Below are 26,567 nucleotides of genomic sequence, written 5' to 3' on the forward strand. Positions count from 1 at the left end.
TGTTATTATTTGTCTTTTTTTTTTTTTTTTAATTACAGTCATACTAGTCAGTGGGCATTGGCATTGCATTGTGCTTAATGGTGTCTTTAGAAGAGCAAAAGCTTTATATTTTGAACTCTAGTTTCTCAAATTTCTTTTATGGATCAGTCTGCAGGACACTGGCATCTGTGGGGTCTATCACTTGGGCTTCCTTGCCCTGTGTTTCTGCTTGGCTGTTTGAAGATATCAAGCAGAACATGTTGTTCATCCTACCTCCACTTCTGTGCCTTGTCTCAGTTTTGACAGTGCCCACATTGTCCCAGGGTCAGAACAACTGTTGGGCCTACGCCAGGACTAGGGTGATTGTGGCTTCCCACTCTTGCTAATTTCTTGAACCTCACCATCCTCTGTTGGTTTTCCTAGCCCAACTCACATGTTCATGTTATTTTTAGGTAGACATGTTTGATCATGTCATTTGACCTGTAGAATCCTGACTGACCCAGTTTGTACTGAAAAGCATTTCTGAGATGTGTTGGAATACTGTGGCCTGTGAGCTAAATCTGGCCCACCACATGGTTTTTATAAATAAAGCTTTATTGAAACACAGCCATGCCCATTTGGTTTTGTATTGTATATGGCTGCTTTTGTGCTACCAAAGCAGAGTTGAAGGGTTTGTGGGGTCTTGGCTCTACAAAATCTAAAATATTTACTCTGTGGCCCTTCACAGAAAAAGTTCGCTGATCCTAGTTTTGTCGCATGTAAGTTAGCTCACAGAATCTCCAGGAGGGCCAGAAGCCACGGACAACCCAGTCAGGTGAAACGAGTCTGTTAGAGAATAGCTTCAACTTCCACCACTGACCATTCTTGCCACTTTTGATGTTCTGGGATAGAACCAAAAGTTCCTCTAGGTCGGTCCTAGAAGCACTGAATCCTGTACTTCTATGCCTGGTGTGAGATGTAATCTGCCTGCAGTGGTAAAGCTACTTCACATTACTCTTGTTTCTTTAGGTGTGCCTGTTTGATGGAACTGGGGTCACATATATGTGACCCCATATATATATGGGGATGGATACATACATATTGTGAGGGAGTCTGGGAAATTTTTTTTTTTTAAGATTTTAAAAATTTATTTGTCAGAGAGAGAGAGAGCACAGGCAGACAGAATGACAGGCAGAGGCAGAGGGAGAAGCAGGCTCCCTGCCAAGCAAGGAGCCTGATGTGGGACTCGATCCTAGTATGCTGGGATCATGACCTGAGCCGAAGGCAGCTGCTTAACCAACTGAGCCACCCAGGTGTCCCGGGAAATTTTTTTAAAAAATAATTTTATTTTTAGGTAATGTCTACACCCAGTGTGGGGCTCCAACTTATAACCCTGAGATCAGGAGTCATGTGCTCCACTGACTAAGCCATCCAGGCATCCGTGGGAAATGTTCTCTTTTGCTTTTTGCCCTTGGCAGTCAAGGAAAGCAAGTTAGAGAAAAATGTTGGAATGGTCATTTAGTCTTCATGCAGCATGGGAAGTTATCAGCCACTATCGGTGCTTTTTGTTTTTAATACCTCGTTATAAAATTTAGTCTTATTTTCTTCTCATAAACACAAAGAAAAAATCCCCTAAAATAGTTATGTCAGGGAGGTGACCCATGTCCTAGAAGATGGCAAGGATGGCCTCTGCCACAGTGCCATCGGTGCCCAGTGGTAAAAGCGCCTGTGTGGTAGCAGTGGTCGTCTGCGTACAAGTCCCCCAGAGGGATGCGATCCTTCTGTTGAGTGGCGGCAGATGAAGTGCGTTGTGTCCCGGCTAAGGAGCACAGGCCTGTCGAGCTGTGTTTTATTCTAATCTTTGCCGTGAGATTTTACTCTCCTTGCACGCTAACAAGTTAGCTCTCATGGTTTCACGGTGCTGATGGAAGATAAACAGCAGTTGGGTCAGACGTGGAGGATAGTCAGAAGGACCGATTACTTCTCCCAGCCGTGGTAGTGGTCGGACCATCAGCATTTTTGCTCTGGTTCCCAATGTCCCAGTTCCCAGAAGGTGATATAAAGAGGGTCAGATGATACCTGTACATGAAATGGTTTGCATTTAGCCTTCTTCTCACATAGTGAATCTTTTATAATAGACTCTCACGTCTCTGCGCTTTGCCGGAGAGTCAGACGCTGTCCTTCTCTTCTAGGGCTGTTGGCTATTCAAACACTTGTGCAAATATACTTTGAGACAAAAGGTAGTTGGAGGCTTGCTCATATAATGTGCAGAAATATTAAATACTCAGGGAAAGTTCTAGCTGACTTGAGTCCAGGACTCAGCTTGTTTTACAACAAGCAGTAGACAAACAAGTGCCCCTCCATCAGGAAGCAAGTAGTTCTAGAATAGTCACCCTGTGGCTGCTTGTTTTACTTAGTTGCGGAGCTTATGTGACCAGCCACAGAAATTGCTCAAGATCAAGGGGCGGTTTAGACTTTAACATTTGGAACACTTGGCAAGGCTGTTTGGGGTGATCAGATCCCATGGTGAACTGTCTGGTCGAAAAGTACGTAACGACCAATTATTTCCATCTTTGACTCTGAGAACCTCTAAGATAGGCCTGGCCATATTTTAATGAAATCACTCTATCCAGTCCACTAACCTGGTTCTTCTCATTAAGAAGAATTAAGTTGGTGCTTAAGGCAGTGATTGTATTTGAGATATTATTTCAAGTAATAGTTACTGATATTACAAAATACGGAGGCTTAAATAGGACGGCTTTCAAATGTTCTCTCACGTAATATCTCATTATTTTAGGTTAGGGTTTATTATTTAGGTTAGGGTTGCCAGTGTATTTCCAAGGATGTCCAGGGGCTTTGGTTATTGCTCTGCCATCCCCTAGGGCATAGATAGACAAATTTTGCCAATAAAGACTCCAAGTAAAATATTTTATGTGGCTGTCCCAAGTACTCAGCTTTGCAGTTACAGCACAAAAAATGCCGTAGGTGTAGCTGTGCTCCTATGAAACTTCTTTGTACAAAAGCAGGCACTGGGCTGGATTTGGCCCTCATTGTAAGGGACTGCTGTCCCTTGTCTTAGGAAGTTGCTTTAGTTTGCCTTGTTGAACTTGGTTACTATAGCATCTGTGTTCCAGATTAAGGGAAGGAACATGGCCAAAACTCAGAAAAGATGCTTATGTTTAAGTTGTAGGGAATTCGCACTTTCTGATCCCAGTGACTCAAACTCTCAGTCTGATAAATCTTGTCTCTACTTGGGCAGTCATGTGCCATGGGAGCAGGGAAATGAAAGTTTTTTGGGCACAGTAGTGGTCTGCCACAGTGGTACTATGTCTTTATTTTAAACTCCTTCGGAACGGAGGGGCGTAAACCCTTGTGTTCATTTAAACTACATTTTAGGTCCATTCAGTTCCTCTTACTGGAATCAACACTCCAGGGATGACTTTTTTTTCTTTTTTTAAAGATTTTATTTGAGAAAGATTGAGAGAAAGTGCATACAAGCAAAGAGGGGGCAAATGGAGAGGAAGAAGCAGACTCCTGCTGAGCAGGGAGCCTGACATGGGGCTCCATCCCAGGACCCTGGGATCATGACCTGAGCTGAAGGTAGCCCCCCGACGGGTGTCTTTTTTTTTTTTTTTAAGATTTTTATTTATTGGGGCGCCTGGGTGCCTCTGTGGGTTAAAGCGGGTGCCTTCCGCTCAGGTCATGATCCCAGGGTGCTGGGATTGAGCCACGCATCAGGCTCTCTGCTCAGCAGGGAGCCTGCTTCCCTTCCTCTCTTTCTTGCCTGATTCTCTGCCTGCTTGTGATGTCTGTCAGTCAAATAAATAAACAAAATCTTAAAAAAAAAAAATTATTTATTTATTTGAGAGAGACAGTGAGAGAGAGCATGAGAGGTGAGAAGGTCAAAGGGAGAAGCAGACTCCCCATGGAGCTGGGAGCCCAATGTGGGACTCGATCCTGGGACTCCGGGATCCTGACCCGAGCCTAAGACAGTTGCTTAATCAACTGAGCCACCCAGGTGCCCCCACGGATGTCTTTTAAAAGCATGTACAACTTTGCGTATCTCAGTCAAGACTAAAGTTTTTAGTAAATGGGTTTTTATTGGTGACATTAGTTGTTTAATATTTAGCAGTATGGATATTAGAAATGGATGCTTATTAAGGCCTGGTGGTCTTACTATATTTCTCTTGTTAGTTTGCTTACTTATGTTCCCAGTGACCATTTCGGGCCCTTTTGATAATCTTCTTATACCACCCATGACTCCCCTTTCATTGTTCTTGTTTCTTGATTTACACACAAAATAGCAACTGCCAAAACCAGAGCCTTTCATCTCTAACACGGATGTATAGATCTACCCGCACTTATGCCCGTTCTTGGCATCTTCCCAGCATGAAGAGGGAAAGACGGAGACTTGATCGGATCTCTGCTGCTTTCTCTGCATGGTGGCTCCAGAATGTCTTTGGAGAAGCCCTTCCAGGTGGCACAGCACTGGGGAGTGGGTGCTTTGGGAGCTTGTCTTTACCAGGTCTGTTTTTCCTTCTGTGCATCCTGTTAGTCTTTCCTGTCTGATTCTCCTTTACCCCCCCCCCCCCTTTTAAAGAAGATTTTATTCATTTACTTAGCACATAAGTAGAGGGAGAAGCAGACTCCCCGCTGAGCAGAGATTACCCCTCCCCCCTCGGGGCTTGATCCCAGGACCCTGAAGATCCTGACCTGAGCCGAAGGCAGATGCTTAACCACCTGAGCCACCCAGGTGCCCCTCTTCATCTTTTTTCCTTTTTAAATGCTGCCTGGCTCTGTGTGTGTGTGTGTGTGTGTGTCTGTCTGTCTGTCTTGGGGTGGGTGGAGATGAGCTCTATCCCTTTCCCTGTCTCCTGCTTCCCCATATCTGCTAGCTCTGTCACTTGATTGTCAATGTGAATTCTTCCATCTCCCAGGTGTTTTTAAGCTCCTTACTTTCCAGAGAGTCCTTCTTAAGGGCTTTTGTTCAAGTTTTTCCCAAGAAAAACTCCATTTCCAAACCCTTTTCAGCTATCACTGCGTCTCTCCCAACCTTTACAACCCTCCCGCCCCCCTTTCACACTTACCTCTGCCCTCCCTTACACATTCCGCTGTGCCTTTCACTGTGGTCTTGCTACACTGACATGGCTTTTGCTAAGGTTTTGTTTTCATACTTGGTATCTCCTCTCCCCTACTCCATCCTTCCCTCTGCTCCCTGATGCGTCAGTGGTGTGTGTGAGAGGGTGGTTCTCCTCATGGTGCTTTTCATTCTTTTTTTGTTTAGCATAGTCTCAGAAATTAATCTCTGCCAGATAAAGACTCAACAAACCCTTTGGTTCCATATTGTTTCTGGGACAATTCCCTTTACTGATAGGAAAACAGGATTTAAAAAAAAAATAAATTCTTTATTTAAATTCAATTTAGTTAACATATAGTGTATTATTAATTTCAGGGTTGGGGCACCTGGGTGCCCACTCCTTTAAATGTCTGCCTTCTTCAGCTCAGGTCATGATGCTTACTCAGTGGGGAGACTTTTTCTCCCTCTCCCCCGTCCTTCCCCTGCTTGTGGTCTTTCTCTCTTCCTACATAAAACCTCTTTTTTTTTTAAATTTTTAGGATTTTATCTATACATTTGGCAGAGACAGAGAGAGAGAGAGAGAGAGAGAACACCGAGGGAGTAGGAGAGGAAGAAGCAGGCTTCCCGTGGAGCAGGAAGCCAGATTTGGGGCTTGATCCCAGGACCCTGGGATTATGACCTGAGCTAAAGGCAGAGGCTTAACGACTGAGCCACCCAGGCCCCCCATAAATAAATTCTTTAAAAAAATAGTTCAGGGGTAGAATTTAGTGATCCTTCATTTGCATATAGCGCTTACATCAAGTGCCCTCCTTAATGCCCATCACCCAGTTGTCCTTTCCCCCTTTCCCACTCCATCAACCCTCAGTTTGTTTCCTAGAGTTTAGTGTCTCTTATGGTTTGCCTCCCTCTCTATTCTCATCTTATTTTTCCTTTTTGTCCCCTACGTTCCTCTGTTTTGTTTCTTAAATTCCACATATGAATGAAATCGTATGGTTTTTGTCTTTTTCTGACTTATTTTGCTTAGCACAACACCATCTAGTTCTGTCCACATGCTTGCAAATGGCAAGAGTTCATTCTTTTTTAATGGCTGAGTAATATTCCAGTGTGTGTGTGCGCGCGCATGTGCGCGCGCGCACACGCACACACATACACTCCACATCTATTTATTTCACTCATCTGTTGATGGACATCTAGGTTCTTAACATAGTTTAGCTATCAACTATTGTTGATAGTGCTGTTAAAAACATAGGGTGCACGTGCCCCTTGGAATCACGGTGTTTGTATCCTTTGGTTAAATACATAGTCGTGCAGTTGCTGGGTAGGAGGGTAATGGAGGTAAATGGAGGGTAGCTCCATTTTGAACTTTTTGAGGAACCTCTATACTGGGAAGACAGGCTTTTAGAAAACAGATTGAGAGTTTTGCAACTAGAAAAAACCTCTTCTCTTTCCCCCAAAACTTTTAATTTGTGGTTTTACTGTTTTGAAAATTATATAACAGAAGAAAAGTAGTAAAGTTACTAACTCTGCCATTCAAAAATCATGAATAAATGTGTTAAAAACATGAATAAATGTTTTATGTAAAACAAAGCTTTATAAGGTGGAATCAAAGCAAATGTAATATTTATTGATTTTGAAATGAAAGCATTGCCTTTTTAGAAGGGTATGCTACACTGCTAATCTGTTGACATTTGTATAAGGCTCTTTAAATACTTGTGTAGAATAGAAAGGTTCCCCCCCTCCTTAGAAATAGGATTTTATTTGGTTTTTAAAAATGACTTTTCTGGGGGCACCTGGGTGGTTCAGTGGGTTAAGCCTCTGCCTTTGGCTCAGGTCATGATCCCATCGGGCTCTCTGCTCAGCAGGGAGCCTGCTTCCTCCTCTCTCTCTGCCTGCTTCTCTGCCTACTTGTGATCTCTGTCTGTCAAATAAATAAATAAAATCTTAAAAAAAAAAAGATTTTTCTGGGGTTGCCTGGCTGGCTCAGTTGGTATATGTATGACTCTTGGTCTCGGGGTGTGAGTTCACACCCCATGTTAGTTAGAGATTAGTTTTTAAAAAATGTAAAAAAGGAAAAGATTTGTTTCCCTGGGTTTTCAAATTAAGATTGATATAGTTGGCATTCTTTTCTTTACCTTTTCAGTCTTCAAGGGTGACTTTTGCTTGTTGATAAAGAATTGGGTTAGATCTTGTGGATACTGAAGGCTGGACAGATTGTCTGAGGCATTACTATTCTAGGGCTAGGAACACGTCTAATCTATATTCTCTCATTCTGAAAGTGTTTCACCTTGTGTTGCGTTCTCACTGGATGATATCCCAGGGAAAACTCAAGTATTTATGAACGTGGTAAAGAGTGCCTGCCTACTTGATGACAAATCTTGAGTGATAGGTTTCAAAAAACACTCCCAGCATGAGGAAGTGTCTTCAAAGCTGGGTATCTTCCCCGTCTTTCTTAAAAAGGAAAAACTTTCACTCAGATCTGGTCTAGTGTACTTTTTGACACAAGGTGCAATGTTTTTGACCAGGCAGAGTTGTTGTTGTTTTTTTTTTTTAATCTTATCTGAGGCATCTGATGGGTTAATATGAAATTTTCCATTAACTCAGTTCTAAAATTCAGGCACTTTTTTTTTTTTTAAATTTTCAGAATGCCCTTTTTTTTTTTTTAATTTTTAAATTTTTAAAAAATAAACATATAATGTATTATTAGCCCCAGGGGTACAGGTCTGTGAATCGCCAGGTTTACACACTTCATAGCACTCACCATAGCATATACCCTCCCCAGTGTCCATAACCCCACCACCCTCTCCCGACCCTTTCCCCACAGCAACCCTCAGTTTGTTTTGTGAGATTAAGAGTCTCTTATAGTTTGTCTCCCTCCTGATCCCATCTTGTTTCATTTATTCTTCTCCTACCCCCCAACCCCCCGTGTTGCTTCTCCACTTCCTCATGTCAGGGAGATCATATGATAGTTGTCTTTCTCCGATTGACTTATTTTGCTCAGCATAATGCCCTCTAGTTCCATCCACGTCGTCGCAGATGGCAAGATTTCATTTCTTTTGATGGCTGCATAGTATTCCATTGTATATATATATATATACCACATCTTCTTTATCCATTCACCTGTTGATGGACATCTAGGTTCTTTCCATAGTTTGGCTGTTGTCGACATTGCTGCTATAAACATTCGGGTGCACATGCCCCTTCGGATCACTACATTTGTATCTTTCTTTTTTTTTTTTAAAAGATTTTATTTATTTATTTGAGAGAGAGAGACAGTGAGAGAGAGCATGAGCAAGGAGAAGGTCAGAGAGCGAAGCAGACTCCCCATGGAGCTGGGAGCCTGATGTGGGACTCGATCCCCGGACTCTAGGATCACGCCCTGAGCCGAAGGCAGTTGTCCAACCAACTGAGCCACCCAGGCGTCCCATCACTACATTTGTATCTTAGGGTAAATATGCAGTAGTGCGATTGGAAGGTCATAGGGTAGCTCTATTTTCAACTTTTTGAGGAACCTCCATGCTGTTTTCCAGAGTGGCTGCTCCAGCTTGCATTCCCACCAACAGTGTAGGAGGGTTCCCCTTTCTCCGCATCCTCGCCAGCATCTGTCATTTCCTGACTTGTTAATTTTAGCCATTCTGACTGGTGTGAGGTGATATCTCATTGTGTTTTGATTTGTATTTCTCTGATGCTGAGTGATGTGGAGCATTTTTTCATGTATTTGTTGGCCATCTGGGTGTCTTCTTTGCAGAAATGTCTGTTCATGTCCTCGTCAGTCACAATTTTTAACCTGTGTCCAAGTGTTTAAAGTCATTTGGAAAAAATGAATACAGGTGATTTTTTTTTCGGTTTGCTAAGTTGAAAAACATTTTGTTCTATTAGATTCTTATTTGGGAAATAAAAACCAGGTTCAAGTAATTTTTTTCAATTTAAATACTAAATTAAAATAGAAAACTAAATGCTTGAGAAAATTATTGGAAAATTTTCTGAAGACCACTTCATACTTTAAATCTTTTTTCCTTTTGAAACTTGTAGCCAGCAATATCCTAGTTAATTGATGAGTTCAGTTAACCTTTTCCATGATTGTTATATATTATTGAAGTATAAAAAAAGGCATTGATATTTTTTAAGATGTTGAAATTCTTGAAACATAAATCCATCTGGTCAGTGTAAGCAGTGATAAGTGGCTCTTCAGAAGACCACCTACATGGCTGAATGCAGTTGGTTTTTCTCTTAGTAACGCAGTAAAATACACTTCAGGCATTTAGTACAATAATAACAACAAAATTGAAGTTTGAGTTTCAAAAGTTTAAAAAATTTTTCTTTCTGATCGAGTCAGAAGTAAGTACCTCCTTGGGAACTAAGGCAGCAGAGGATTCTAGTTTTTTCTTTCAAATGGCCTTGCCCAGGATTTTTGCTCGTACTGAACCTGGGCTTCACTATGGGTTTGTTGAGATGCTAGTGTAGCTTCTACCCCAAAGAAAGGTTTTTTTCCAGTCAGCCATTTATATTTATTTAAAGATTTTAAAAATTCGTCAGAGAGCGAACAGAAGCACGAAGAGCTGCAGGCAGAACAGGCATAGCAGGCAGAGGGAGAAGCCCAGTGCAGGACTCGATCCTAGGATCCTGGGATTATGACTTGAGCGGGTGCTTAACCAACTGAGCCACCCAGGTGTTCCCAATCAGTCACTTAGAAACAGTATGTTTTGCCTTTTCTTTGTAAAGCCCATAAGCAGTTTTGACCTGCTTTTGACATTAATTTATTTGAATGTTTATTTGAATAATACTGGCATCTGCTAAAATATGTTAGGCTCTGAGCTAGATGGTCATGTGATAACAGGAAACCTGTCTATTAAGATGTTAGTTATAAAACAAAGGGATAAAAAATTATATATGCAATATGGTTGAAAAGTGTGTTTAGAAAAAACGACTGGGGCGCCTGGGTGGCTCAGTGGGTTAAAGCCTCTGCCTTCGGCTCAGGTCATGATCCCAGGGTCCTGGGATGGAGCCCCGCATCAGGCTCTCTGCTCAGCAGGGAGCCTGTTTCCCCCCTCTCTCTCTGCCTGCCTCTCTGCCTACTTGTGATCTCTCTCTCTCTGTCAAATAAATAAATAAAATCTTAAAAAAAAAGAAAAAAAGACTAGAAGCAAGTAAGTCAAAATACTATTTAGAGTCTCCTCTTTTACTTTTTGATGCATGTTTATTAAAAGAATTTCGGACATAAACATATATACACATATGTGTGTATATGTCTTCTAATTTCTTCCCATGCAACCTTCAGTTCCCGTATGTATTGCTAAGATTGGAGAATTTTTAATTTGGATAGACTTTTACCTCAAAGACAGTGGCTTAGTGGTCCCTATGTGGCTCACTTGGTTAAGCATCTGCTTTCTGCTCAGGTCATGATCCCAGGGCTGGGGATCGAGCCCTCCACTGGGCTCCCTGCTCAGCGGAGGCCTGCTTCTCCCTCTCCCTCTCCCTCTGCTGCTTCCCCTGCTTGTGCTCAGTCGTTCACTCTCTGTCAAGTAAATGCCATCCATGTGTATCTCTGAGTTAATAAGCTTTTAGCACATTACATTGTGCTGGGAGTGATTTTTTTTTTTTTTTTTTTTGGTTTAAAAAGCGATTTAAGACATAATCTCTGCCTTGTAGGACCTTCTAATCTGGTAGAGGAGAGCTTCTGAATTGTAACAGACAGAATCTATAAAGCAGTCAGAATAACATTGCTAGGCAGGATGGAATTAAATGCCAGAATTTGCACTAAGGACTATCAGAGTTCAGATGAAAGGAGATTCATCTGATGCTGAAGTACCTGGGAATGACCCTTGGGCAGAAGTGAAACTTCAGGTGCATCTTTAATAGGTAGTACTTTGAGGAGGATAAAATACACAATAAATATGGATTTAACTTTACTTTATTCCCACTTGGCTAATGCATTCTTTTTAAAGGATTGCTCGGTGTTGAGTTTCTTTTTTATAGAGAAAACCCTACAGCCACAATACAGCAACAGAGTTGTTAGTAATAGGGCCTGAACTGGGAAAGCACAGTAGAGGAGGAGCGTTCTGGTCTGGTCTGAGAAGAACCATTTGAGGTTGGAGGGCTGGCGGAAGCGAGGCAAAAATAATCACACGGAGAGCCTTGCTTTGAACATGGGAATATTTAGGATCCCTTTGTGAGCCTGGCTGATTTTTCTTACGGGGACACTATTAAAGATATACCAGAGTATATGTATCTGAGTATTTTCTATTAAATATTGATGTATAAATCTCTTGGGCACAATATAATTTTTTACTTACTGGAAAATATTGAGTTGATAAATATAACTCTGAACTTTCTAAAACATGACTTAACTGGTTGTATTTTTTTGTCAATTTCATTTAAAGCAATGCTGCTTAATTCATGGCTGAAGAATAGAACTTAGCAATACTCAAAAGTATTTTCCATCTTAGACTTTTGTGGGGGAAGTGGGGTCATAAATGTCCAGGTAGATCTTGGTGCTCTAGTTTTTATGTCTGCCTTGTGAAATACGTTTAAACAGATTGGAAGTGCCTTAAACTGGAAAACTGGAAAACTGTTAGGGAAAGCCATTTCAAAGATATATGAATCCCTTTATCATTTTTAAAAGAATAGTTTCTTTTAGAAATAAGTTACTCTTTTCAGTAGTGAAGGCCTCACCTCAAGCAAAAATAGGTTTAAAACTGTAGCATATATTTTTAAGTTTTGAGTAGACTTAGAGTTAATGCACATATCAGCTCTTCTAGGAGTAAAAGTAAAAATGGATAAGGATCAAATGTGAGAGTATTTAAATGATTGTCAAGATTTTCTGGCTCGTTGATATTGAACTCTTTAGTTCTGGACTTTAATTTGTGCCTGGTGCTGACCTAATGCTGTGCAGGGACACTCACTGCATCCCTTCATTCAGTTTCTCTAATTATCCCCACTTCCTGGGGAGCTTGTTTAGAACTGGGCATGAGTGCTTGTTAGGAAAATATTGGGTTACTCTGGCTACATGTAACAGGGTAGTTTTTGATATAAGATTTATATGTAAATGAACTAAAGAGGGGGCCAACGTTGTTTGCAGGGATTTTATTTAATCAAATTGGTAGAGAATATTACGGAAGTTATCTGGACTAGACAACGATTAGGCTTGTAATAGATGAAAGTCATGGTTAATAGAGTTCCTGAGCTGATATGTTACACTGTTCTTTTTTAGTGCACTTTCAGAAAGGAGCTCTGACTACCTAAATGATAAGGGAAACAATCACAAATGCAGTTTTTGTGTATTCACAAATGATGGGAGTTCTGTTTGCTGGGAGCATCAGTAACGCAGAGATTTGTCTCTTCAGGTTCATGTGAAAATGGCGGATGAGGCTGTCTGTGTTGGCCCAGCTCCCACCAGTCAAAGCTACCTCAACATGGATGCCATCATGGAAGCCATTAAGAAAACCAGGGCCCAAGCTGTGAGTGTGAATGAATCTATCTGCCGCAGCTGTTTCATATATAGTGAGCAGAAAGCTAGAGGTTGTATTCAGAAAAAAAAGAAAGAAAAAAAAAAAAGAAAGAATGATTGAAAATGCTGTTGCAGTTAGTTCATGTCACATGAGTTAAATGTGGCCGAATTCGCTACTGGAAATCAAAGGCTTTGTAGCATCTGGCAGTGTTGGTCGCTGATCCTGCAGGTGGCTGTCGGATTCAGCTTTCACACCAGGGAGCAGTTTCAGTTCATTTCCAAATTTGTTAGGGGGGAAAAAAAAAGAAGAAATCCCAATTAGTTTTGAGTATTAACCCTTTCAGTGCAATAAGGACATTAAAAAGAATCTGTGTTATAAATAGGATCCGAAAGATTCTTGTTTAAATTGTTTTAATCATTTAAAAATTACATATACGTGGTTGCTCTTTCAGAAATAAAAACTATGCAATTGGTAATTATTTTAGTTTGATAATGTCAGTAGAATACACTTAACATACATGGAGATAGCAGTAATTCTTCCCCATCTCCAGTTCTGTTTAAATGGGGTGGAGTCCGGGGAAAAAACTGATTTCTGACATCAGAAATCGTGTTCTGTTGGTGCTGTGTGTGTGTGTATGTGTGTGTTTTAGATCAGAGACCTAATTAGGTATAATGTTGGAAAACTACGCAGAGTTATCTCTGAAATTGGTTGAAAACAGCCAACACCAGCAATTAGCCTAGAGTGCTTCAATTAGTGTTCACATGTCTTGTGAAAGAAATGTTTTAGTAAGATACATGTTTAAATAAATAACTGAATTCATGAACCCATATTATAGATGTTCACAGCTTATTATCAGAATTAATGAAGGTAAAGCTCTTTAACCCTTGAACGATAGCTTGTCAGAATACAATCTTTCATTAAATGTCTCTATAAAATGCATTTGGTGGAGTGAAATTTTCCTGTGATGCAGTTGTTTAAATTTTGTACCAGGTTCCTAAAGCTTAGTTCAGCATTAAAAAATCTCAGATGTGTAGCTACTTCTATTAGCAATAATCGCGCCTCGGATAAACCTCATTGGCTACGATACTGCCACTGCGCAAAGCTGTGTGTAGCTACTTCTAGATTATGATATTGGCTCCTTGGAAATTTGGCTTTCTTTACAGTAGAATTGTTTTCCTGAAAATATGTCCAATCTTGACTGATAATAGAGGGCCAAATTTGTTCAGCCAGTGTGTTAGGCCAGGACGATAGAACTTCTGTGATAGCAACATGGCTTGTGAGAGAAGATGGCATAAAGTGGTTGTGAATAGTTAAGTGGGCCAAGGAGGGAAAGAAACGAGTACATGTTAGCAGCAAGAAATTCAGTATGTAAAGAAAAAGTAAACCAGATTTCAACTTTAGTTTTGACAAAAACTGCTCATTGGGTGGCTGGAGTGTGTTCATGTCATGATCTCGGGGTCCTGGGATCGAGTCCCGCATCGGGCTCTCTGCTCAGCAGGGAGCCTGCTTCCTCCTCTCTCTCTGCCTGCCTCTCTGCCTACTTGTGATCTCTCTCTGTCAAATAAATAAATAAAAAAAATCTTTAAAAAAAAAATATATATGTTAGTTGGCTTAGCCAGGTTTTTGGAAAGCAGCATTTCCCCGGACGGTAAAGAAAGAAGAATTAGGAGTGTTTAATCTATCTCACAAATGGTTTCTTTTAACCTTGTTCTTTGACCCTCCAGCCATTAGAAAATTTTCCGCACTTGTGACCGAAATTAGCCTCAGAAAAAGTAGGGAGAGTTCAGGTTGTGTTGAAATAGATGTATGTAGGTGGACAGGCAGATTTATAGGTCAGTGGTCCCAATTATGATTGGGACAAAGGTAGTGTACTGCAAGTGAGTTATTATATAGGTAGTTTCTTGGAATTTGGATCTGTACTCTGGAATGTGTGTTGAACCTGTCCGTATGTAAGAGAAGGAACCTGACTCCAAGCCCTTGAAATATAAACACATGAGTGTACTCTCTGTGTTGTTTATAAAAGTTTTGTGATAATGATAAAATTGAAAGTGCTTTTTGTTTTCATTTCTAAGGTACATCCAGGTTATGGATTCCTTTCAGAAAACAAAGAATTTGCCAAATATCTGGTAAGCGTCTAATGAACCAGAGTCTTTTAACTTATATTTCTGAAAGCAGTATAATGGTGTTGCTTTTGTAAATGTGGGTAGTGATGGATTACAGGTTTTTAAAAATTTTTTATTTACTTGAGAGAGTGGAGAGCAAGAGAATGAGTTGGGGGAGGGTGGTGGACAGTGGGAGAGGGAGAAGCAGACTCCCTGCTGAGCAGGGAGCCTGACAAGATGCTCATCCCAAGACCCTGGGATCATGACCTGGGCTGAAGGCAGGTGCTTATTAACCCACTGAGCCCCCCATGTGCCCGTGAATTACAGAATTGTCAATTCTCTGAAAATTATTTGTGAAAAGTGAAGAGTTTTTATTCTGTAACCCAGGTCTTGGTTTGAAGAATAAAAGTGGAAAAGTTATAAAATCATCTTTATACCTAAAGAATGACATCAAGTTTGTTATATATTATATGGACTTTTAAAAACTTCAATGCTTAAGTGCCTGGTCGGCTCGGTTGGTTAAGCATCTGCCTTTGGCTTAGGTGCGCATTAGGCTCGTTTCTCAGCGGGGAGCCTGCTTCTCCCTCTCCCACTCCCCCCATTTGTGCCCTCTCTCTCTTTCTCTGTCAAATATATAAATAAAATCTTTTTTTTTTTTTTAAAGATTTTATTTATTTATTTGACAGAGATCACCAGTAGGCAGAAAGGCAGGCAGAGAGAGGAGGGGAGCAGGCCCCCCACTGAGCAGAGAGCCGGATGTGGGGCTTGATCCCAGCACCCTAGGATCATGACCTGAGGACATGACTGAGCCACCCAGGCACCCCTATAAATAAAATCTTTAAAAAAATATAAACATAGGGCGCCTGGGTGGCTCAGTGGGTTAAGCCGCTGCCTTTGGCTCAGGTCATGATCTCGGCTCCCGGGATCGAGTGCCACATCAGGCTCTCTGCTCAGCAGGGAACCTGCTTCCTCCTCTCTCTCTCTCTGCCTGCCTCTCTGCCTACTTGTGATCTCTGTCTGTCAAATAAATAAATAAAATCTTTAAAAAAAAAAATATAAACATAAACATAAAAGTTAGCTCTTCAGTAGCTAACTATGTCAAGGAGTCTGGTGATTTATTATTATACAAGAACGTTATTTCTCTTTTCATTGCATATTGTGGCATTTAAGGTTAAGTCTTACTACTTTCTCTATTTTGGAAAAAGATGTATGTATGATCTGAGTCTCTTTTAGATATTACTACCGTGACCAGGTGAGTTGAACTGATTTCCCAGGTGTATTTATAAATACATTCAATATGTATTGATACCTTAGTTTTCTGGTGCTAAAATAGGATTTTTTGAATGCTTCGAGGAGCTGATTTCAGTTATCCAAGGTGGTATCTTAATTTATTATTCTAATATGTTATACTTTGTTTCTGAGAAATGCTTGTGTTTTGTTCTTTCACGGATTTAAAATTATTTATAAATGTACTTTTCTAGATGACATTTCCACTTAAAAGCCATAAATTTAATTTGGACAGTTTTTAAGAACCAAGAGTTCTAGTTTAGAATGATCTATTTTAACCTATTGAAAGATTAAAAACTAGGGCCTAAAGATTAAACTGAGGCCTACAGAAACTGTGATATAAGGTGACATACATAGCTAATGGTAACAACCAAAGGTCCAGATTTACCAGATTGTGTGTAGTATAATCACATTTTCCCATGGACATTCTGTTTTGTTACCATCTTGTTCGAAATTTTGGCTGAGTTCTGTCATTATGTTGGAAAGTGATTTGAATATAATATATACAAATGTGCCTGTACAATATAATGTACTAAATTTAAGTTGTAGAGATGAGGCATCTCTAAACCATGATCCATGGGCCAAATGTAGCCTGCCACCTGTTTTTTGTAAGTTACATTTTATTGGCACGAAGTCAAGCTCTTTCATTTATATGTTGTCTGTGCATGTTTTTGCTCTGTAAAGCAGAATGGTGTAGCTATAGCGGAGACTGAATAACCTGCAAAGCCTAAAGTATTTACTGAGTGGCCCTTTTGTAGTAAAAATTTACCAGTACCTGATATTGATGAATATTTGGGTCTCAGAGAAGTTAAAGGACAGGCCATTATGTTCATTCATGAATTCATTTAATCATTAAAAAAATGATTATTTGGTATCTATTTTTAAAGTATCTGAGGAGGATATAAAAATGAATCAGATATGTGCCCTGCCCATATTCACAGTCAAGTCAAATAATTCAAGTACACAAATGACTTCAGGGAAGAAAATATTACAAAGAAGTTCACATTCTCCTTAAATGAAGATTATTTCCATCAGGGGTTTCATGTTAGAAGATTGTAGAATATGTGAATGACTGCCTTCCTTTCTCATGAATTTTCTTTCTGATCTCCTCTCCCCCATTTCCCTTTCAAGTCCAGAATTGTATGCAACTCTGATTTTATCTATGTGGGTTGTGATCTTGGTAACTCACAGAGGTGTTTTGTGCATGAGTGTTGAAATTTATTTATATTATGGCTTAAGAATGTTGAGAAATAGGAGGGGGTTGTTGAGTAGATGAAGCCTCGGACTCTTAATTTTGGCTCAGGTCATGATCTCTGGCTTCTGAGACTGAGCCCTGCCTCCTCCAGTCTGGCATGGAGCCTGCTTAAGAGTCTCTTTACCTCTCACTTTCTGCCCCGTCCCTTCCCTTCTCCCTTTGCTGTCACCACTGCCTCTCCTGCCCCAGCACCCCCATGCTTTCTCTCTCTCTCTCAAAAAAAAGAAAAGAAAGTTGAGAAATGTTACCACTAGTATGTTTTGTAGATAGTTTTAACTACGTATGTTTTCTTAACGTTAGTAGAATTCACATTTTAGACACAGATCTCTGACTTTATTATGTTAAAGTTAAAAATTTTTAGGAATGTAAAATCTTAAAGTTAAGCCCCATGTATACATTGAAAGAGAAGGTTTCCTTCATCTGTGCAACTCTGACCCCAACCCCCATTGCATTCCCTGGAGGCTGCCACTGTACCCTTGCACCCCTGTTTATATCCTTCTGGAGTGAGTGAGTGTGTGGGTTAGAATTTTGCTGTAGATTGTTATGTATGGGACTCTTCATTTGCTGAAGTCGGATTTTGTTTATAGGAAAAGAAGTGGCACTGAACGTTTCTTGCCTTCCCCCAGGCTCTTAAAAATAGGTGTGGTGAATACTAACCTTCAGATAACACTAGCATCATTCTTATTTTATCGTCCTGACAGTCTGTGATGGTAAGCATTACCATCCTCGGTGTTAAGAAGAGAGAATAATCTCAGTAGTAAAGGCTTTGCTTGGTGTCACATGGCTAGTAAATGAGAGTATAGTTTCTAACATAAGTTAGAAATTCCCAGCTTAGGGGACGCCTGGGTGGCTCAGTGGGTTGGGCCGCTGCCTTCGGCTCGGGTTGTGGTCTCAGGGTCCTGGGATCGAGTCCCACATCGGACTCTCTGCTCGGCGGGGAGCCTGCTTCCCTCTTTCTCTCTCTCTGCCTGCCTCTCTGTCTGCTTGTGGTCTCTCTCTGTCAAATAAATAAATAAAATATTAAAAAAAAAAAAAAAAAAGAAATTCCCAGCTCAGTAAATGTTCCAAACTGCTTCAAAGAGGAATTGAAACTAGACCAAGTTATTAGTGTTTTCTGTTTTTGTTTTTTGAAATGATAGCTTTGGCCGGTGCCTATTTTTGCTCTTGGAGGCTTTTCTCTTCTCGCTCATTCTTTCCCCCCATTGGTGCACCATATTTAAGGTCTAAAAACAATTATTTTTGTTTTTCTGATCTTTTGCTCTTGGACACCAGTGAAAGTAACTGTCTGCATTTGGATTTGCTGACTTTATAAGTAAACTTGTTTTAAAAAAAGAGTTTATTTATTTATTTGTCAGGGAGAGAGACCATGAGAGGGGGAACAGAAGCGGGGGAGTAGGAGAGGGAGAAGCAGGATTCCTTCTGAGCAGAGAGCCAGATGCAGGGCTTGATCCTGGGACTCCAGGATCATGACCTGAGCCAAAGGCAGACGCTTAAGGACAGAGCCCCCCAGGAAACCCCCACAGGAGCCCCCTGACTTTACAAGTAAAGTAGTTGAGTGAGCTGGTAGAGTTGTGCAGTGGTCATTGATATCTTTTACTGCTCTATGATGTACTTACTTTGAATTAATTAATCTGGTTTCCATGGATTTAGAGGAAAAAGTTAGTGACTCTTTCCTTCTGACAGTTTTATAATATATTTATAATTGTGACTCTTAAATGTTATGTTCAGGAGCATTTATGAAAACATATGCAAGTAAGTTCATAAAGCCCTTACATCAGAATGTCCTTTGAAATGTTTGGGAATATGTTTCTTTTCCTGCATGTCGGATTAGAGGTTACTTTCCAGAATATTTGTTGAAGAATTTGAAGGTGATGTTGAGCAGAAATGTTCTAAGATGGATACCTGAAAAGGAGAAGTCTTCCTTTATTTCTAGGGAGATTTTTAAGGGCATAGACAAGGCAAATACATTTAGGATTTGGGGTTTTTGGTGACTTCAATAGGAAGATTAAGAATAAGGGATTTTCTACCCTTTGCTTAAAGTTAAAATTACTTGGATATTATACTCAAGCTTTCCTTTTCTCACTCCTTACTGTCCCCAGCACTTACTAGCACAGTCTGTAATCAGAGTTAGAATGCTTGCTCTGCCATTTGGTAGCTGTATGATCTTGGACAAGTTGCTTAATATTTAACTCCAGAGTCTTTTGAGTGTCTTCCACTCACAGTATGCATGGTATGCACTTCTCCGTCTGACTCCTTATATTGAAAACATGTCTTTTGTAGCCAGCTTGTAGGTGGGATGTACTTTTAAATCATTCTCCTAATCTGTATCTTTAATTGTAGTGTTTAGTCTATTATGTTTTTTGGTTTGCCTTATTTTCTTTAATAACAGCTTTACTGAGATACAATTCCCATGTCCTAATAGTCACCCTTTTGTGATAAGCAGTTCAGTGTTATTATTGTCATGGATTTGTATACCCTCATCAGTATGCAATTTCACTAAGATCTGTTAACATTTAATATATTAGTGGTGTGACTGGGTTTGTGGCTACCATTCTGTTTTCTTTTTCTGTCTTACTTGGAGTATCTTAATTTTTGGAATTTAAATTTATCTATGAAGTCCTTTTTATAGTTGTTTTTCCTAGGTACTGCAGTATGCATCCTTAACTTTTCATGGTCTATTTAGAGTTAATGTTACACCATTTCAGGGGTGCCTGGGTGGCTCAGTCAGTTAAGCGTCTGCCTTCCACTCAGGTCGTGATTCCAGAGCCTGGGATTGAGCCCTGCATTGGCTCTCTGCTCAGTGGGGAGCCTGCTTCTCCCTCTCCCTCTGCTGCTCCTCCTGCTTGTTCTCTTTTGCTCTCTGTCAAATAAAGAAATAAAATATTAAAAAAAAATCATACTATTTTAGGTAAAATGTAGAAATGTTAATATTGTATAGTTCCCAGTCGCTGTCTTATGTCAGCATTCTCTGCGCTACTGTTGTCATGTGTATTTATTTCATTAGCATATATTACACATTCCATCAGGAAAGTGTCATAATTTTTACTTTAAACATGTTTGAGGACATTTCCTTCATTAATGACCCAAATATCAGCCTCTTGAAATTAAGATTGATATCTGTGTTCTATTTTTAGGGTACCTTGAAGAAATTATGATGTTTTATTTTTGTCCTTTATTATGTACATATTTAATTGTGGTATATCATATATAACATAGAATTACCTGTTTCATCATTTAAAAAAAATATGGAATGCTTCATGAATTTGTATCCTTGTGCTGGGGCCATGCTAATAATCTTCTCTCTCCTCCCAATTTTAGTATATATGGGGCCCTTTTCACCATTTAAAAAAAGAAATTTGAGGAGTGCCTGGGTGGCTCTGTCGGTTAAGTGTCTGCCTTCAGCTCAGGTCATGATCCTGGTGTCCTGGGATCGAGCCTCGTGTCAGGCTTAGTGCAGAGCCTGCTTCTCCCTTTCCCTCTGACCCTCACTCCCCGATCCCCCGCGCTGTCTCAATAAATAAATATCTTTAAAAATTTAAAAAAAAAAAATTGAGAGAGGGAGAGTGAGTACCTTGACTGAGGGTGGGGAGTGGGGAGGGAGAGGGGGAGAGAGAATACCAAGCAAGGACCCTGACATTATGACCTGAGCCAGAATCACTAGCTCAGCTGACTAACTCAGCTGACTGAGCCACCCAGGTGCCCCCTTGTTCACCATTTTTAAGTGCACAGTTCAGTGGCATTAAGTACATTGACGGTGTGCAACTATCACTATTGTAAGTTTTTCATCATCCCAAAGTGAAACTTTGTACCCATTAAACAGTAACTCTCGGGATGCCTGAGTGGCTCAGTTGGTTGGACGACTGCCTTCGGCTCAGGGCGTGATCCTGGAGTCCCGGGATCGAGTCCCACATCAGGCTCCCAGCTCCATGGGGAGTCTGCTTCGCTCTCTGACCTTCTCCTCGCTCATGCTCTCTCTCACTGTCTCTCTCTCTCAAATAAAAAAAAAAAAAAAACAGTAACTCTCTATTATTCCCACCCATTACCCACCCCCCCCCGCCGGTCTGTTTTACTTTGTGTTTATGAATTTGCCTCTTTTAGGTAGTAACTCTTATAAGTGGAGTCATAGAATATTGCACCTTCTGTGTCTGGTTTGTTTGAGTGAGCATAATGTCCTCAGGCTTCCTCCACGTTGTAGCGTGTGTCAGAATCTCATTGCTTTCTAAGTCGGATAAAGCCCATGGTATGGCTCTGTCACATTTTTATCTGCCATCTGTTGATTGTCACCCAACTTTTACATGAGTTAGAATGCTGAAATCATCCATTTTAATTCTTTTTTTATCACTGAAGCTCTTAGTAGTACTTGTAACTATCCAGTAGGTGACAGAAGTTGCTGAATTAAAACTTGGAATCCTGGAAATAAATATAGAAAGGGCACATTGAGAAACATCCCTGTGTTTTTAGGTTGTAATGCTATTTTTAACCTCTTAAAGTGAATTTCATATATTTATTTGTATATAACCCCTAAGCTTAGAAATCAGTAGGAAAGATTTTTTTGTTGTTGTTTTTCTAGTGAAAGTAATAGATTGAAGATTTTGTCAGATGCAATGAAGTACATTAATTATCACTGTTACATATAGTGATTCTTATTGCCTCAGATACATTCTAAAATTAAGCTTTTAAGTGCATCCTTTCTAAAATGGGCAAAGAGGCAGAAATAATGAGATGATTACTGGGGTTTTGTTTTTGGACTGGACCTTATCTAAAGATAATGTTACAGAGTTCTTGAGGCACCATATTGGAACAGAGTGTGATATGCTAATTTGCCAACCAAAGAGTATTCTGTTCTTGTGTATGTGTAATTCCCAGCATACTTATGGCATATTTGTTTGAGTCCTTGAGTGTGTGCACATGTGTGTATTTTCTTAGCTTTTTATTTAGTTCTTCACATGCTCATTGTTTCATTCTTAGCTCCCCAAATTTGAGAAATGCTGTGCCAGAAGGTAGAAAAGGTAGTACCAAAAAAAATCTGAGTAGGTGACCTTTAAACTGAGATACCATGGGAGAAGCGCATTCTAGTCAGAAAGCAAGATTTCCTTGAGTACCCTTCCCTTCCCTGCTTTGGCATTCCTTTCTGGCCTTACAACTATGTGTCATGTCAAGGACCTTTATTCATCTCTGAATTCATGTTGTTTACCACTTAACTTACTAGTTATAAATAATTCTTTGCCAATTTTATTTATTTTTAAAATATTTTATTTTATTTTACAGAGCAGAGATACAGTGAGAGATGTAACCCCACCCGGGAGTAGGAGAGAGGAGAGCAGGCTTCCTTCAGAGCAGGGAGCCTGATGCGGGGCTCGAACCCTGAGATCATGACCTGAGCTGAAGGCAGATGCTTAACTACTGAGCCACCCAGGCTCCCCCTCTTTGCTGATTTTAATGGAATTATTTGTATATATTTCCAAATATGAGAAAAACTAGGAAAGAGGCTAATCTCCTTGCTGCTCACACCAAACTCATTTGAAATACAGATTTACTTTTAGGAATAACAAATATTTATTAGAATCTAATTCTTACTCATTTTATATGAAAAAATCTTATATTGGATATCTATATAATGACTGTTAGTATAATACGGCTTTGTCTTCTATACATATTAATGGTAAATTACTTTTGCAATCTTCATGCTTTGTAGTTAAAACTTGGGCCTGTAATGTATCGTCGAAGTATATACAGACTGTTGTTTTTATAATTATTCCTGCTATTACTGTTGTTTATCACACCATTAAAGCAAAAGCGATTTATTTATTTTTTAAAATTTAATTTTTTAGAGAGAGAAGGAGGCATGAGCTGGGGGAGGGTATTGAGGGAGAGAGAGAAACTCAAGCAGACTCCCTGCAGAGTGTGGAACCCCACGCAGGGCTCAATCTCATGACCCTTAGATCATGACCTGAGCAGAAACTGAGAATCAGACACTTAACCGACTAAGCCATGTAGGTTCCCCAAAGCAAGACCAAATCTATCTATCTATTTATTTATTTATTTTTAAAAGGTTTTTATTTATTTGACAGAGATCACAAGTAGGCAGAGAGGCAGAGAGAGAGGAAGGAAGCAGGCTCCCTGCTGAGCAGAGAGCCCGATGCAGGGCTTGATCCCAGGACCCTGGGATCATGACCTGAGCCGAAGGCAGAGGCTTTATAACCCACTGAGCCACCCAGGTGCCCCTAGGCAGGTGTACTTCTGAAGGACCTTGCTAAATGGGACTAGCTGGAGGGGGAGGATTTGCGTTCCTAGTGAGCTAATGATTCTGTTTTTTTGGGGATTGTCAGATAATATGAAAAGTGTTTCATATGTGCTTTTTCTTCACTCTTTTTATGTTCTGGTGATATCATTACCTCTAATTTATACATGAAGGAACTGAATCAAAATAATTTTCCCGGAGTGCCTGGACGGCTCAGTCAATTAAACATCTGATTCTTGGTTTCGTCTCAGGTCATGCACAATCTCAGGGTCATGAGGTCAAGCCTTGCCTTGGGTTCTGTGCTGAGTGGGGAGTCTGCTTGAGATTCTCTCTCTCTCAAATAAAATAAACAAAATCTTTAAAAAAAAAAAGGTGGGTGGGGAGTGGCACCAAGGGCTCAGTCAAGGTTAAGCATCTGATTTCAGCTCAGGTCAGTATCTGAGGGGCCTGGGATGGAGCCCTGTGTCTGGCTCTGGCTCCCTGCTAAGTAGGGAGACTGCTGTACCTCTCCCTCTGCTCCTCCCCCCGCTCATGGTCACTCTACCCAAAATTTAAAAAAAAAAAATTTTTTTCCCCTAATCACGTGCTGGTAGGTGATCAGTTCTTTTGATGTCTCTTCTTTTCAAGCTCTTGTAAAAAACTGATTTAACTGCACACATTGTATGGAAAACTAAAATTTACTCAGAATCAATGAAGAAAAAATATTGCTTTAATGTTTATGGTATTGTGATTAATCTTGTGCTTAAGAATCTTGCATACTTTTTAGGTCATCAGAGAATGATAAAATTATATTAAAACATTAATATTACAAGTGCTTACTTATTTTCTTTAGAAAAATGTCACACAGTAACAAAATAGCAAATTAGTGTATTAATGATACCGTCATTCCATTGCCCATTACTTTGAAATTTTAATTTTTAAAGTAAGCTCTGAATCCAACATGGGGCTCGAACTTATGAGTCCAAGATCAAGAGCCGGTACCTCCTACTGACTGAGCCAGCGTGGCACCTCTGAAAAATCATATTTATTTCAAAAGTTAGTAATAGATACTAGATATCTGTTTGCATTTCATTTTAGTTTCTCCTGTTGTAAATTGCAGATGGTATTTTGGTGAGTTAGGCTAATATTTTGAGTACCAATAAACGAGGCCCTGCTCATGTAAAGCGAGTATTTTATTTTGTGACCTAAAGCATTAGTTTATAGGTTGACTTTTTTTTCTTGACAAACTTCAAAACTTTTCACAGTTTTGCCAAGTCCCTGGTGAGCTTTAGATCACTAAGCCCAAATTTGTTGACTGATTAATGACAAAACCAATGATTGAGTACGTTGTTGGTCTTCCTTTTTTCTTCTCTTTTCTTTTCTTTTTTCTTTTCTTTTCTTTTTAGATAGCCAGAGATTTTATTTTCGCTCTTAGGAAATTATTTGAAGTCAGGGTGGCTTTGAAACAGGTCGCAGAACTCTTAACCAAAGCCGACCATGTTGACAGTCACGTTTTGCACAATATTTTTAGTTGAGGAAGGGTAGAAATTTTGTGTTTGTCTTAGCTTTTCGGTCTCTGAGGTATTAAAAGTGGTGACAGGGCTGCTCTGTTACTGTTTTGCAGCTCGCTCCTTTAATTGATGTTGAATTGTGGCTTTCCGTGCGCACAGGGTTAAGTAAAAGGGCTGCAGTCATCCAGCGAGCAGTTTCCTTTAATGTGCTCATTAGTGGTGGCAAGTCCAGGTTTCAGCACATGCCAGTAATTTACATTTCATTGCTGAGTGGCTGCCCTTGTTCAAGAGTTGTTTCTAAGCCCGATGAATATATATTGGGAATAAACAGAGTAGAAGAATTGAAAGCCAAATACCCTGCCAGGCCTTTCAGTGGGTTCTGAAGCTTCCAGTGGATCTCTGATTAGCAATGCATGAAGCAGGCTGAAAATGCAAAGATGAGGCCTACAAAAGTTGTTCCAGGTAGGCTATCCCCTTAAATCCCCTTTTTGTGACCACCTTTCCATTTCATCTTCCCCAGATTCTTCTCTCAAGGCAGACTTTCTGTTAAAATGAAAATACTCCGTTAGACCTAGGAAGTGAACAATAGAGGATCAACCTGGTTCCTTTACCCCTTCTAACTATTAAGGGAAGTCTGATTGTTATGCAATGAATCCACAGAAGCAAAGGGCTTGATCGGCTTTACAGCTCCTAGGGACCCCATTATTGTGATTGGGATCTCTGTGGTGATTCCTTCTGGGATTCATTTTTCCCTCTCTGCCTGATTGGTACCAGCTTGTTCTGGCTTTTGAAAGCTTGCATAGATCATTAAAGGGTAATCTGCAGGCCGTGGTCAGTATTTCTGAGCGCAGCGACAGACTCATGTTAGTGTTGTCTTTGAAACTGGGGTATTGGGGAAGATCCAGAAGTTTTCATTTTGTAGAAAAATTTGATATTTTATAAAAGCATTTTTAGAACTCAGCATTTTTTTTACAAGTTACTTTGTGCACAGAGGAAACACTAGCCTAGCTATCTTTAGAAGATTAAAAATATGCTGCTAATTCTTTCTCCATTTTTTTTTCTTTCTCCATTTTAAGTTTACTTTCATATATATGGACTGAGTTTCAAGAACATGGGTATTAATATTGCCAGTTGTTTGTGTGTTTGATCATCTGGCCTCTGTTTATCTACTTGCTTATTTTTGTGCTGCTTTTCAAAACATTGAATTTAAGAAGTTTTGTTCACAATTCATGGTTAGAATCAAAAGTGAATGAATTTATGACTGATTACAGTATTAAAAGACATTGAAAAACATGAGTACTCAAAGTCAGATTATTATTATTTTATGGTAAATTCAAGTTGGATGTGATTTAGCTTTTGGATCACTTAAGCATGAAGGTACGATAGCCACAGTTTATTAAATCTTTTAGTTTTTATTGCTAGAGTTTTAATAGAGGAGCAACATGGTTTTGAAATCTTTTATATGTATGAAGGTGAAGATGAGAATCTTGAGAATATTAACTTAGTAATGTTCTGATCAGTACTTGAAGCCTTTGCAAAAATGTAGCAATAAATTTACCTTCTAGATGACTACTATACTATTCTTTCTGGATGCTTGCCAGCTAAAATCCCATGGGATTAAGTTCTGGAAAATCACTTGCAAATTTGTGGAGGATATCAGTGACTTTGAATATTTAACTGTCTAAACTGTCATCTACGTGTGTTCTGTCTGT

At 39.8% G+C, this 26,567-nt stretch overlaps 1 protein-coding gene, 1 non-coding gene and 1 pseudogene across 4 annotated transcripts in view; 1 reads left to right on the top strand and 2 right to left on the bottom strand.

Annotated features, from left to right (window-relative positions):
- PCCA (propionyl-CoA carboxylase subunit alpha) overlaps nt 1-26,567 on the top strand; it is a 402,014-nt gene that overhangs the window by 57,891 nt on the left and 317,556 nt on the right. For 2 of the 3 annotated variants that reach the window (XM_044250038.1, XM_044250039.1), the window contains exons 5-6: nt 12,376-12,489; nt 14,553-14,606. In XM_044250038.1, the coding sequence (XP_044105973.1) occupies nt 12,376-12,489; nt 14,553-14,606 (168 nt within the window). Of the gene's footprint in view, nt 1-12,375; nt 12,490-14,552; nt 14,607-25,243; nt 25,318-26,567 lie in introns of those variants that run through there. The other variant, XM_044250040.1, reaches the window with a different exon arrangement.
- On the bottom strand, nt 13,480-13,584 carry LOC122907987 (annotated as a pseudogene).
- On the bottom strand, nt 20,364-20,466 carry LOC122908089. Its single transcript, XR_006384879.1, has one exon. It is a non-coding gene; the product is annotated as a U6 spliceosomal RNA (small nuclear RNA).

This window comes from Neovison vison, chromosome 5 (genome assembly GCF_020171115.1).
Source record: "Neovison vison isolate M4711 chromosome 5, ASM_NN_V1, whole genome shotgun sequence".
NCBI classification, from domain to species: domain Eukaryota; kingdom Metazoa; phylum Chordata; class Mammalia; order Carnivora; family Mustelidae; genus Neogale; species Neogale vison.